At 40.0% G+C, this 14033-nt stretch overlaps 2 protein-coding genes across 10 annotated transcripts in view; one reads left to right on the top strand and one right to left on the bottom strand.

The window, feature by feature from the left end:
- ARL13B (ARF like GTPase 13B) overlaps nucleotides 1-14033 on the bottom strand; it is a 41268-nt gene that overhangs the window by 15746 nt on the left and 11489 nt on the right. The gene's annotated exons all lie outside the window — the stretch shown is intronic.
- Nucleotides 499-9023, top strand: STX19 (syntaxin 19). Its single transcript, XM_035114825.3, has 2 exons — nucleotides 499-765; nucleotides 7138-9023. The coding sequence occupies exon 2, from the start codon at nucleotides 7194-7196 to the stop codon at nucleotides 8067-8069; it is 876 nt and encodes a 291-aa protein (XP_034970716.1). The 5' UTR covers nucleotides 499-765; nucleotides 7138-7193; the 3' UTR covers nucleotides 8070-9023.

Raw genomic sequence — 14033 nt, forward strand, 5'->3', positions numbered from 1 at the left:
TATTTTTAAGTAGAGTTCAAACTTGTGTATATTCAGTGGCCAGAACCAAAAGCTCTGTATGGTGTTTCATGCCTGTGTGATAGCTATTTCTAAGGGCTCTCTCTCTCTCTCTCTCTCTCTCTCTCTTTCTCTCTCTCTCTCACACACAGAGCATCTCATGTGAATGGATGGCATGGAGTGGGGAGGGATCAGTCACTCTGTACATTCACACAATAGCACTTTGTGCATGCTTGTTGGCCTCTGAGGACCCCAGCATTTCCTCCCCTCTATATTATCTGTGATCCCTGGCAATGATATGCATAGTCCAAAAATTCCTCTTATTTGCATGCCAAGTATCCGATGTTCAGGGGATTTATTTTTAGGAGTAGAATCATATTAAGCAACAGGCATTTGCAATGTAAACCAGCAAGTCCAGTAAGGAGGCAGGCAATGGCACTTCCTTGTTCTGCCTCATTAGAATAGAATGGCCCGCCTTGAAAGCAAGGCTGGGTTTCCAACAGGCAGAACCAGATTCCCCAAGCGTAAAGTAAGCAATTTGCTCTGTTGTACATCATAACTGGTGAAGGCTCTCACACTCCACAGCTTTCTAAGATGCACTTTCCCAATGATTATTAAGGTCTAGGTCCAGGAGGATTAAGTAAGCAGAAACTGTTTTAATGGAAACCACACTCCTGCTCTGTTATTTACCCTCACAAGGATATTGCAAAGCACCTTGAAGCACCAGATCCTAAAGAGGCTTCCGGCAACTCAGGATTTTTAAAAAAGGTAAGTAGTTCGGTTTTATTTTACATCAAATAAATCAAAGTAGAACACTGAGTAATTTAAAAGCCCCCAATGTTAAGATGTGTTAAGAATACAGGAGACGTCTGCCCTCTGCAAAGTTTGAAAACATTTCCAATAGATATGTTTGTAGAGCTTTATTACTTAGGTACATGAATACTAATCTGCTAGACGTGTTTTATGCACCCAAACTCGTTTTATTTGGAAGCATGCCAGCAGCAGCTTAAAAGATGAGAGTTCATTTTTAATTTCCCAAGTCAATAAAACCATTCTTTGCACAAATTCTGCATTTTAAAACTGGGGAAGTTTCACAGCAAAATATATACTTGAAGCTATATTCTGGGAGATGGGTGGTTATAAAATTAAGAATTCCAAGCTAAACACTGCATGAAGGATTCTTGTTTAATTTACTTGTATGCTTATTATACCTACTTGAATATGGTGTGGAATCAAGGAAACAGAAAAAGGTTGTAAGAGCCTCAGGGGACTTTATTACAGTTGGAGAACTTCAGCACTTTTATTTTAGGAATCATGGGAAAGGGAGTGTATGTGTACATTTGACAGAAATGACATCATCTTACATTTATGAAAAAAAATATGAGTACTGTATGTAGAAACGCTTGCAGTCAAAGGTCATGCTCACAGATAACAGATGTAATGAAATTTTACTCCAGGATTTCCTTAATCCTCAAAAAGCTGGGGTATTATTATAAAAGGTTAAAACATGATTTTTTAAAAAGTTCAGCTAAATTTGCCTGCTGCAAGCTGCAGGGTAGCACAACATAATGCCTCAGGTGGCACTTTCATTGATACATTAAAAAATCTCCTATAAAATCTGGCTTTACAAGTGATTTAAAAATATTCTACTGTATTTCTGTACTCTGAATTTAGATAGTGGTTTTTCATATTTTCTGCATTCAGAAACTGCCTTGTACACCAACTTGTCTGTCAACAACCCCCCTCAAAATAGAGAGTATTCTATAATATTCAGGGCATGCTGGCAAGAGCCTTCACTGCCAAGTTGTCCAAAGTCACTTCAGAATGCTGGTCTTCAAATGGTGAGTCACAGCATGACCTAAGGTGGGTCTCAACTGTAACATTACCACCATAGAAATATGCATTAAAACATTAAGAAGTGAGCTCTGGAAAGCCTTGTTGGGGCTAAACAATGGATCCCAAGTCTCAAAAGGTTGAAGATTGCAGCTCTAGAACACCTGCAGCATTTCATACATTGGGGACCTGCTTTTCAGAAATATTTTTCTGCCATTCTTGTTATTCTCCTAGAGAATCTCAGGGTTCCCCCAACTACAGTTTGGAAAAGACTGTTCTAGACAAATGCTGCAATGTTAACACTGCAAACACTCAAAGGAAACATTAAATCGAGATATCAACAGATTTTGTATCTCTCTTAGACTGATTAAATGTGCAATAACCACTGTGAAGATTTCAATGACTAGCTCAACTGCAGGGTATCCAAGTCCTTTGAGTATTTCACCAATATAGAAGTAGACATTTTGTTAAGCAGCTGAAACAGTTCAAGACTCCCTGTTTACCAGGGAAAGCGTCAACAAGGGAACAAATCATGCTTGCCCTCCAAAACTCACAACACAAAATCTGTCTTGCAATGACAACCAAAACTCTTGCAGAGAACAATTCCTACCTCCAAGAGTATTGGCACAGCCCATATGAAACTGTTCATAACATTATTCAACAAACAGTACAGTTGCATTTACAAATACAATTGATTTCTCCAGTCACCAAGAACATTAACTCAATTTATTTATGGCTCTTTCCAAGTAACGCATACATTTATGGTGCTGGTTTTTTCAAGTTTGTTGCTGCCGATTGGCAACTGAAGCTCTGGTTTCATTATGAGCAGTTTCTTATTACGAAGTGCTTCTCCTCCTCCTCGTTTCTGAATCACACTGCCTTTCTCTGGGAGTATTCATTTAGTGATCTCCACCCTGTATCATTTGGTTCTTCCCTCTGGAATAATCAACTCTCACCCAATACCCTGTTATATAATAAAACTGTTGCAAAAATGATACATGTGTTGACCTTGGTCCAACACCAATAATGTAGAATCTTCACAAGGCATCATATATATACCCTATGTATTACAAACACACACACATGTATATGTGTGTGTATATATATATGTGTATACCCGGTATATATTTATATAATACTGAAATAGGGTGGATATATTTACAATTTCAAACATTTAATATTTCAATTACAGCTTCCTATGTCACAGTAGCTGACAATAGAATGATAAAGCAAGTAGGAAATATAGAGTTGTGGCCAATGAAGTTGCTACACAAGGACTTTTGCTGGTGCAATGGAATTTCCTTTCCTCACCCCGTGCACCAACAAATCTGTTCTAGGGGTACTCCCAATCCTCGGGAGCAGGTGGGGGGCCTGAGGGGAGAGGAGATGATGAGGAAGTTCTACTGAGCCAGCAGAAGTCGTTGCACCAGTGGGATGAATTTGAAGACTACTAGCCTAACATCTCAAAATGTTGCAAACTTTTTAGAAAGCAACAGCAAAATGATAAAATGCCAAAACAGCAAGTAACAGAGAAAATAAAATTTAAAAATGTCATTTATTTATTTATTTAAAAATAGTTTGTCCGGGTGCCTAAAGGAAAGGATGGCCTTCAGGAAGAGTGCACCAAGAATGAGATACCACCATTCAAAAATTTAAAGAAATCTATCCCAGTAGTGTCTTGAGGAAGATCTTAACACTCAGGCAAATTCATATGGAAGCAGATACTCTGATCCCAAACTGCACAAGACTTTCTAAGTTAAAACCAGGGCAATCATATTGAGTTAAAAGCAGAGTTTTGCATTGTTTCTGGAAGCAAAAGAGGCTAGTGCAAAATCTATTACAGCCATTTTCTACTCTTTGTTGTATACACTTGTGTTTCACAGCTAGAGAGATGTAGCAATGGAGTACTGAGCCTCTTAAAAAGCATATGAGCAACAGCCAACTTTCAAAGGTTTTATTTTTAACTGTAATAACAAGGCTTCAAGAATTACAATTTTACATTAATTCAGTTTAATGTAATCCAAGTCAGTGTTTTCTGTAGGTGACAAAATAGAGACTATTGTTATGCCACTTAATTACTAAGTGGTTAGACATACTAAATTAATGCTGGCCAAGGATGTGTCAGACTGTGCTAAGAGATATTTTCAGGTTGCTACCCTGAAGTCTCAATTCAGTACATCAGCTCATTTTTACATGCACCAAAATGATTTAAAAAGAAAAAAAGAACATTCTAAATTGTACCAAGCAGTTTTATAACATTACTGAAGAAAGTCATCATAAAATTTTCTGCTCTAGAAGTCACAGCGTTTTGCAATGTATTATCAGAACACAGCTTATTTTTCTTGTAGACTGCAAGTTTCCAACAACTGGTACTGAAATATGCTTGCCTATTAAGTTCCAGAACACTCATGGTATTCTAAGGAAATGGGATAAGAGACTGCACTTTAGGAGAATGATACAAGGAGGCACAGAAAATTATTCCTCAGTATTAAGGAGGGAGAAAAACACATTTGAGAAGGGACTAATAGGACATACTCGGCAGTTGTATCAATGAATTAGGTGTTTCCCACAGTATCATATGTCAAGCAAATACAGATCTCAGGCCATAAACCCCAGCTATATAATTTTCAGGCGCTCAAAAGGTTACATCAATATGATTACAAGGTACCATATTGCTGGTGCTTACTCACCACCTTCCTTAAAGGCACAGTCTGTAGGGCGTCAGATAAGCACTGCTGCCAAACCCAATCTATTAAATTAAACTATGGATTGTACTTTAACCAAACCATTAATTGATTTGGGAACTATTCCTGAAGCAAGCACTTTAGAGAAGTTCCACTGTTTACAATCGCCAACTGGAAATTGTTTCAGCATGGAAGTATTCAACCATTGGCGCTGTACAATAAGTAGACTCATTACCGTGTGTTTTCGCCAAACTGAGTGGAAAATCCCAACACCAGAACTGCAAATGCGTAATGGCATTTATTTTAGATGTCCTATGTGATCTGGCCAAACAACAGAGTAAGTGGTTTTTAAGAATCAAACTTCCTGCTTCATACAAAAGTGAAGTTTGTACTCAGGCAGCCATGTTGAGGGAATCAATTTATGAAAAATCCCACTGAGTACAGCTCAAAGCCTACAGCTCTTGCCATCCACTCCTTATCCAGTTTTCACAGATAAGTCTACAGCATATAGATACAGGATATAGTTATAAAAAAGGGACACCATAGATTATACAGCAGCATACAAAAATGCTGTAAACAACAGAAAAATGAGAGCGAACCAAACCAGCAAGCAATACACCAAAAGGTCAGTCAAACTGAAAGCCTACCAAGACTTTTGCTTCTTTCTCTCCTCCTTTCTCTCTCTCTTTCCCACCTCCACCCCCCACAAAAAACCCTTCAATGAAAAACAAGCATCACAAGAGCTGGCATTTGGAGCATAATCCTGTGAGAAGCACTTTTATCAAAGAGCCATGGAACTGCATGTTAGGGCACACTCTACTGGGACCAGTTCATTTGCAAATGTCAAAAACATGAATAGAAGATTTTCCCCAAGGGATTGGATCCTTAGCATAGCTGCCAAGTTTTCGCTTTTCTCGCGAGGAAGCCTATTCAGCATAAGGGAAAATCCCTGTAAAAAAGGGATAACTTGGCAGCTATGATCCTTAGTCAGCAATCAACAAGCTATTTAATCTTCAGAGAGTAGAAACTGAAGAGTAAAGAGACATTGATATTACTTCCCTCAGTCCAGTACAGAATAAAGCATTTGTGAATAACAAGTTTTTATATATAATCATACTCACATTCTGGTAATGTCATTGGGAATGCCTCAATCCTTTAAACAAGCTGAGCCACTCTTTTCTTTTTAAAAAAGTTATTCAAATTGGGAGTGGTGTGTGCATGCATGTGTATTTGTCAAGACACCATTTACAAATGTGTAATAAAAAAATCCCTACAATAACCAAATTTCCAATATAACTGACGGGGATCTTATTATTTTTAAAAAAGACCTGTATTTTTATCTGCCTATTTTATCCGCTGTTTTATACTTCATATGGCTGTTTGATCTTATTTATTGTTTGCAACCTTGGGCACCACTGGGTGGATCGAGGATACAGATATTTAAATTATGTGATGCAGAGGTGGGGAATCTCAGGCCCAGGGGGCAAATATGGCCCCCAGCATGCACAATCAGGCCCTTGGGACCTTTGCAGACCACACCCCTTCTCACCAGCCCTGCTCCATGCCCTCAATTGCTTTTGCCTGACTAGAATGCTTCCATGAATTGTGTTCGTTTGCCTGGATAAAGTGAAGTATGTAGGCTCCTGTGTGTGTTTGTTGCGTGGATGCAACAAAGCCTAATGTACAAAAAGGTCAGAGTCTCAAGCCATCATCCCACTCACTTTTGCCTGTCATCCCACCCAACCCTGGAAAATGTGGCTCCCAGGTTGAAAAAGGCTCCCCATCCTTGATATAAATAATCCACCCTCTCCAAATCAATGTAATGACTCTTTAGGTTTACCAAGCATTTCAGGTTTTTAGAAGCAACAGCTGTATCTCTTCTTAGGAAGTACAAAATAACTGGACTGTTTCCATGCCCAAAAAGAAACTAGCTTTTTGTTTTTGTTTTTAATGTCACAGATTTAGCTCTTTCCAAGGTGCAGAAGTAATGTTTCTGACTTTGTAGTCATGATTAGCAGATTTCCGTACAGATTTCTTGCACAAATTATCTTACTTATTTCATTCCTTTAATAAATACAGTTGTATTTATTAATAAATGCAGAAGAGTACATTCTAACCAGACATGGTAATTGTTTACTTTCATACAATGTTTCACTACACCAAGCAGTTAGCTCTGCAAAGTTTAGACTGCACCATGGTTAGCTCTGGAGAGAGAAGGTAAGAGGTGAAAGATCATGCAAGTCTCCAATTCATGATTAGGATTTTTAAAAGATTTTTACATATGTAATTTTCAAGATATTGTCAGCTTGCAGACCACTTGAGTTTTCCTTCTGCCCATCACACCAAAAGAATAATTTTAAAAGATGCAGTACAATATTGGACCAGTATTAGGCAGTCAACAATTATGTGTATTTCCTGCACGTTTCAAAGAATCTTGAGAAGCTTACCACTGACCAAGTATTTCTAAGGAAAAAAAAATTTGCTTTATGTGCAACCTATTTATGGTAGCTTATGCTGCTGCATTTTTCTGACTCCCCCTCCCTCTCCGTTAAAGGTTTTCTGTCATCCTTGTAATAGGTCTGTGGGTAAACAACAGCTTACTAAAATGGTTTTTAATCCTTAGGTTTACACAACTGTCTGGTTTTAAAAAGAACAGAACCACAGAAAACTCTACAGAAGATGAAAGACCGCCTTCAAGAGCTTAAATTGCGAGCAAAGGAACTGCAATTAATAGAAGAAAACAGCCGTTCTCCTAGTGTTGTGGCAGAGGAAAAAGAACTTGAACAAACCGCTGTCATTTTTGAAAAGGAGCCCATAACTGAAAGGTACCTGAATGAAATCCAGCAACTTCACAATGATATTAACAATTTGGCAGCAGACGTCCAAAAGTTCAGCCAGCAGCAAAAAAGCCTAGTGGCTTCCATGAGGAGATTCAGCGTACTTAAAAAGGAGTGCAGCATCACAAAAGGGATAAAGGTTCAAGCAGAACACATTAGCAAGTGCTTGGACGACTTGTCAAAAACACTGAAGAAAGCAGAGAAAGAACATGGTTCATCATCTGCCATTATAAGGGTTCTGAGTGCTCAGCGGGCGGTCCTATTCCGTCGCTTCCAAAATATCATGTTTCTGTACAACGCCGCCATAACAGCCAAGCAAGAAAAATGCAAAGCTTTTATTGTGCGCCAGCTTGAAGTGGCTGGAAAAGAAGTCTCCGAGGAAGAACTGAACGACATGGTACAACAAGGAAAATGGGAAATCTTCAACGAAAACTTGCTCACCGAGGTCAATATCACAAAAGCTCAGCTATCTGAGATTGAACAGAGACACAAAGAACTGGTCAATCTGGAGAACCAGGTGAGAGACTTGAAGGGCCTCTTTGTCCAAATCTCACTTTTGGTGGAAGAACAAGGCGAAATGATCAACAGCATCGAAATGGAAGTTGTCAATACTCAGGACTATGTTCAGACAACAACAGAGAAATTCAGGATGGCAGCAAAGTATCGAAAGAAGCATCCGTGCAGGGCAATATGCTGCTGGTGCTGTCCCTGCTGTTAATAGGGGTTTTTGGGGGGGGGGGGAATACAAGCAGTTAAATGTTCTTTGCAATAGCCCTAATCCAGTATGTAATGAACATAGGTGACCCTGCTTTTGGGGGGGAGGGATTGTACCATCAGGCAAAGCCACAGTTTGATTCAACATTTCCTTTCCTTTCACATGCCCTGAATGCTGCAATATTTGGCAGGGGATCTAAGGAACAAAAGGGGTGACTTACAAGGGAACAGCCAGACTTTCTGACGCTCATTCCCTGCCATTGCTTTTTAAGATCTAGTAGAGGACTTTGCTATAATGGTGAAGTTTCTCAAAAAGGGGAACAAGGTAGTGCTGGGTGTAGCAGGATGGAGTTCTGTTACCAGTCACAGGTCACAGGAACTAGTCAAGCAGGTGCTTGTGACAACAGGTACAACCACGTGCCACACAGCACTTGCCTCCACATTCGATTCACTTCCTTGGGAAGTGACTGTATGCCCCTAGCAATTTTATTCAGCAGTTTAGATGAAGGAAAACTGCAAGCCCAGAGTAATAAATGCTAGGACAATGTCATCCAGAATGTGCTCAGCAAATTTGCAGCGAGTTCACATTCCTCTGTTGTATGGCTTTTCTAAGAACAAAGAGTTTGAAATAATTTGTGACTGTGGTATTTGACAAAATACTATTTGAAGAACAGGGAAATAGATTGTTAAGCTACAAGAGCTGCACTGAAACAGGTTAAAAGGGGGAGAGATTACTACAAAAACATTGTATGTGTAAAATCTTTAAGAATGCAGTAAAGAATATACTGTAGCTATTTTTGTATGTTACACATTTTTTTCCATGTCATTTGTATAAACATAACAGTTATATGATATTTTGGGAGATGTGCATATGTAACCAAGGTCTTGGTTTATACTTTCAAAACATAAAAAGTTTTTTCAATATATATGATTTAAAAAAAACAAAAATTGATGCAAATGTGTAGCATGCTTCACCCAACTTTGAACATTTGTTATTCCAAAAAAGGAATTATTTTGGCAGCAGAGCTTTTCTGTTTCTGTTAAACAGGTCTTAGCAATACAGGTTTATTAATGTCATCCAAAGACTAGGGTCAAAAAGAAAAAAAGGGGGGGAAAGACTACTATATACATTATACAGGGGGGAAATTGTTCCTTCTTTGTGGCCAGTTCCAGTTTCCTGATGTAGAGGGCCTATGTAAGCTGCCATCATGCCTCAGGCTAGAGCCAAGAGATCTATTTTAGGCATGTCCAAAGGCTTCATCAACCTCAATAGACTTTCTGGTCTATTACCCTCCACCAAGCCATTTAAAAAAAGCAAGTTATTTTCAAAAGTTTTCTCGGTTCACAAATGTTGTGTCATAGAACATAAAACACAAGCTGAAAGTTGTATTGGTTACATAGAAATAGGTATGTGGTTCTTTGACCCTGAGCATAACAACTATTTATGTAAGCATTGCAACAATTAGACCATAAAAGGGATTGGTCCGTTTGTGGCATGAGATTCTTGTGGTCATCTCATAAATATGATTCCTACCACAATTATGTCAGAACACAGTAACATGACATTGACTACTAAAAACACAAAACTAAAGACTTATTATTAAGTAGCTTAAGTCAATTGATTATAATAAGTGTACTCTGAAAGTGATTTAACACTGGAGTCATAATTATTCAGAAATGAAAGAGCTATTGTCTGCAGAACTTTTTTTGCTGCCAGCAGCTTTAGCTCTCCATAGTTGTCAAATTACCACATTTCACAAATGCTAATTTAATTTATTTAAAAAGCTAATTTATTTTTACTCAGAACAGAAAAGTAAAAAGACTATTACCATATATACAGTTTGTTACATAAAGTGCAAATCTATCACTAGTGTGAGACAAGCATGGAAAGTATGTGTGGGGAAGATTAAATTAAACCATGTTGGCAATTTACATATTAGAGAACTATATAAAGAAAACATGTTTTGTTGTAATTATAAGAAAGAAAGGCAGTAATGTATTTGAAATGTGTAGCTGAAACTTAAAAGTTAAACAGGCCTAAAACAGGAAAATAAATGTTGGCCTAAGTATGCAAGGAAAGTCACTGGACATTATAAGGTCAGGAAAACTATAAATATTTACTATTCTGCTCCAGAGTGATTTTATAAAGGTTTTATTATATGCAATATACTGTAATTGATAAGTACTTCATACATGTCATATTTAAATGAAGCTTTTAAAACAAGTACTTAAGAATACAGACTACATTCAGAGCAGATTCAAGCATTACATTTTGAATTCTAGTAAAAAATGTGCTGGCTATGTGTCTTCCACAATTAACATGGAAGGAACAAATGAGACCTGGCCCCACGTGCAGTCCAGGTTCCGACAAACTTTCAAAAACCATGGCTTATGAATCTGGGAAGAAGTGTCAGGGCTAAGCAAAGAACACTCCCTCTTCCATTTAGCTTTGGGCAATCATTCCTTGCTGGTACAAAACTAAAGGTAGCATTATATTAAATCACTTTGTGCATGGAAAAGCCCAGAGTACTTTCTTATGTCCCAACCAGGGAACTCTGTGCTATCAGGAAAAGAAAAATATACCCTTTGTGACTAGTAGGAAAATGCAATAGGCTAGTGGAAGCTACTCTGCTTAATAGAAGGCTTTTTTAAAGAAACAAAAACAAAGAACAAGTCTACCAAGAGGTTAGAAATCTAAGTTCCCATGTGAAGTGCCAAGTATGGGATTTTTCTTCTATGGACAACATGGAAATGCAGAGTGATAAACTTGTAGCAGTCTAGCACCTTCCTTGGTCGCGCTGCTCGATGATCTCCGACGAGCTAGAGACAAAGGTGAGAGCTGTTTCCTAGTTCTGCTGGATCTCTCAGCGGCCTTTGACACCATCGACCATAACATCCTTCTGGACCGTCTAGAGGGGCTGGGAGCTGGGGGCACTGTTATACAGTGGTTCCGTTCCTTCCTCCTGGGCCGTGTTCAGAAAGTGGTGTTGGGGAATGAGTGTTCAGACCCCTGGGCACTCACTCGTGGGGTGCCTCAGGGTTCCGTTCTCTCCCCCATGCTTTTTAATATCTATATGAAGCCGCTGGGAGAGATCATCAGGGGGTTTGGGCTGGGTGTTCATCAGTATGCAGATGACACCCAGCTCTACCTTTTAAATCAGAACCAGTGAAGGCGGTGAAGGTCCTGTGTGAGTGCCTGGAGGCGGTTGGAGGATGGATGGCGGCTAATGGATTGAAGTTGAATCCTGACAAGACAGAAGTACTGTTTTTGGGGGGCAGGAGGCGGGCAGGTGTGGAGGACTCCCTGGTCTTGAATGGGGTAACTGTGCCCCTGAAGGACCAGGTGCGCAGCCTGGGAGTCATTTTGTACTCACAGCTGTCCATGGAGGCACAGGTTAATTCTGTGTCCAGGGCGGCTGTCTACCAGCTCCATCTGGTACACAGGCTGAGACCCTACCTGCTCGCGGACTGTCTCGCCAGAGTGGTGCATGCTCTGGTTATCTCCCGCTTAGACTACTGCAATGTGCTCTCCGTGGGGCTACCTTTGAAGGTGACCCGGAAACTGCAATTAATCCAGAATGCGGCAGCTAGACAAGTGACTGGGAGTGGCCGCCGGGACCACATAACACCGGTCCTGAGAGATCTACACTGGCTCCCAGTACGTTTCTGAGCACAATTCAAAGTGTGGGTACTGACCTTTAAAGCCCTAAACGGCCTCGGTCCTGTATACCTGAAGGAGCGTCTCCACCCCCACCATTCAGCCCGGACACTGAGATACAGCACCGAGGGCCTTCTGGCGGTTCCCTCATTGCGAGAAGTGAGGTTACAGGGAACCAGACAGAGGGCCTTCTCGGTAGTGGCACCCGTCCTGTGGAACGCCCTCCCAGCAGAAGTTAAGGCAATAAGTAACTATTCTACTTTCAGAAGGCAACTGAAGGCGGCCCTGTTTAGGGAAGTTTTTAATGTTTGATGCTGTACTGTTTTTAATATTCTGTTGGAAGCCGCCCAGAGTGCTTGGGGAAACCCAGTCAGATGGACGGGGTATAAATAATAATAATAATAATAATAATAATAATAATAATAATAGTTGTTGTTTAGTCGTTTAGTCGTGTCCGACTCTTCGTGACCCCACGGACCATAGCACGCCAGGCACTCCTGTCTTGCACTGCCTCCCGCAGTTTGGTCAAACTCATGTTCATAGCTCATGTTCATGTTAATAATAAATTATTATTATTATTATTATTATTATTATTATTATTATTATTATTATTTCTGTGGTGTAAACCACTGACCCTAGGGCTTACCGATCGGAAGGTTGGAGGTTCGAATCCCTGCAACGGGGTGAGCTCCCATTGCTCAATCCCAGCTCCTGCCAGCCTAGCAGTTCAAAAGCATGTCAAAGTGCAAGTAGATAAATAGGTACCGCTCCAGCGGGAAGGTAAACGACGTTTCTGTGCGCTGCTCTGGTTCGCCAGAAGCGGCTTAGTCATGCTGGCCACATGACCCGGAAAAACTGTCTGCGGACAAACGTCGGCTCCCTTAGCCAGTAAAGCGAGATGAGTTCCGCAACCCCAGAGTTGTTTGTGACTGGACTTAACTGCATAGCTGCCAAGTTTTCCCTTTTCTCGCGAGGAAGCCTATTCAGCATAAGGGAAAATCCCTTTAAAAAAGGGATAACTTGGCAGCTATGCTTAACTGTCAGGGGTCCTTTACCTTTACTAGCACCTTACTTTTGTTGGCTTATTTCCATGGCTGACTTACTCACCTGTTAACAAGCCAGGACAGAAAGACAAGATCAGGTCCATCTTAATAGCCTGGTCTGTTAACAGAGATTAAGCCACTGTTCCCTATTTTGGAGACAACAAAATGGGAATTGAGCCTCAAATGCCAGCATTTGAGTGGATGGGTGAGCAAGGAACACTCTTCCTCAACGCCTGTTCCTAAATTATGTTTTATGAAGTCCGGAACAATCATGCAAACCTGGTGTTTAAATGATAGATTGAACAATTTTAAAGTGGCTACAATAATTTGAACCAGACATGTAAAATTTAGGACTCTTGTATCTGTTCATAAAGGAAAGCATGAACAGCCGATGCTGTTGTTAAACCCTGAGAACTTAAAATTCCCCCCCACCCTGGCAGCATTTTGAAAAAACCAAAACAGTCCTTCCCATTTTGCAAGACTAGCACACACTAGTCACTACCAAGCTAGTCAGGTTTTTCAGACCAAGCATGTCCAGTTAAAATCTCATATAATATTTTCTTCCAACAGCAGCGTATTTACATTCATGCAACCTTGTAATTTAAAGTAACCTGAAGGAATAGCTGTGGCAAAAATGTAGCAATACAACATCATGGATTTTACACTTGCCATTTACATAATTTTGTACACTTAAAAGCAAAGGCTTTTCCGTTTAATGTGGTAAAAAAAAAGATAAAGAATGATTTATGGGATGAACTGGTTATCCTTATAAGACTCTAAGACACTGTTTCCCTCAATTATTTTTACAACACCCGGTTTCTCCACCCTCTCAACCAACCAGCCATTATAGCTCCTTAGTGTAATGGCTATACAGTATTTTCTTCCTACACTGGTCTCATTCACATCTAACACTAAGCCAAACTGTGGTTTACTGTGAATGAGCAAGTGTGCTGGTGCACAGTGATGAAACTGCAGCCACTGACTTAAGTTCCTCCCAAACTCCTCTACATTACTGAGAGCTAAGCCATGGCTTGGTTTAGTGTTCAGCGTAAACTTAGGATCCTGGGCTCTCCCAAACACACTATGAGCAGTAAACCAATAATAAATCTAAGTTACTGCTAATGGATCATTTGGAGTCAGACAAACTGCAATCTCAAATTTGGACACAACCATGAGTGAAACCATGGGAGAGGAAAGAAGCAGCCACTGTTTCTTCCTGGTGCATCAGCACAAAAGCCATAGACACAAACACTGCCATGAAGTTCCC

Source organism: Zootoca vivipara, chromosome 4, assembly GCF_965207765.1.
Source record: "Zootoca vivipara chromosome 4, rZooViv2.hap1.1, whole genome shotgun sequence".
Classification (NCBI taxonomy): Eukaryota; Metazoa; Chordata; class Lepidosauria; order Squamata; family Lacertidae; genus Zootoca; species Zootoca vivipara.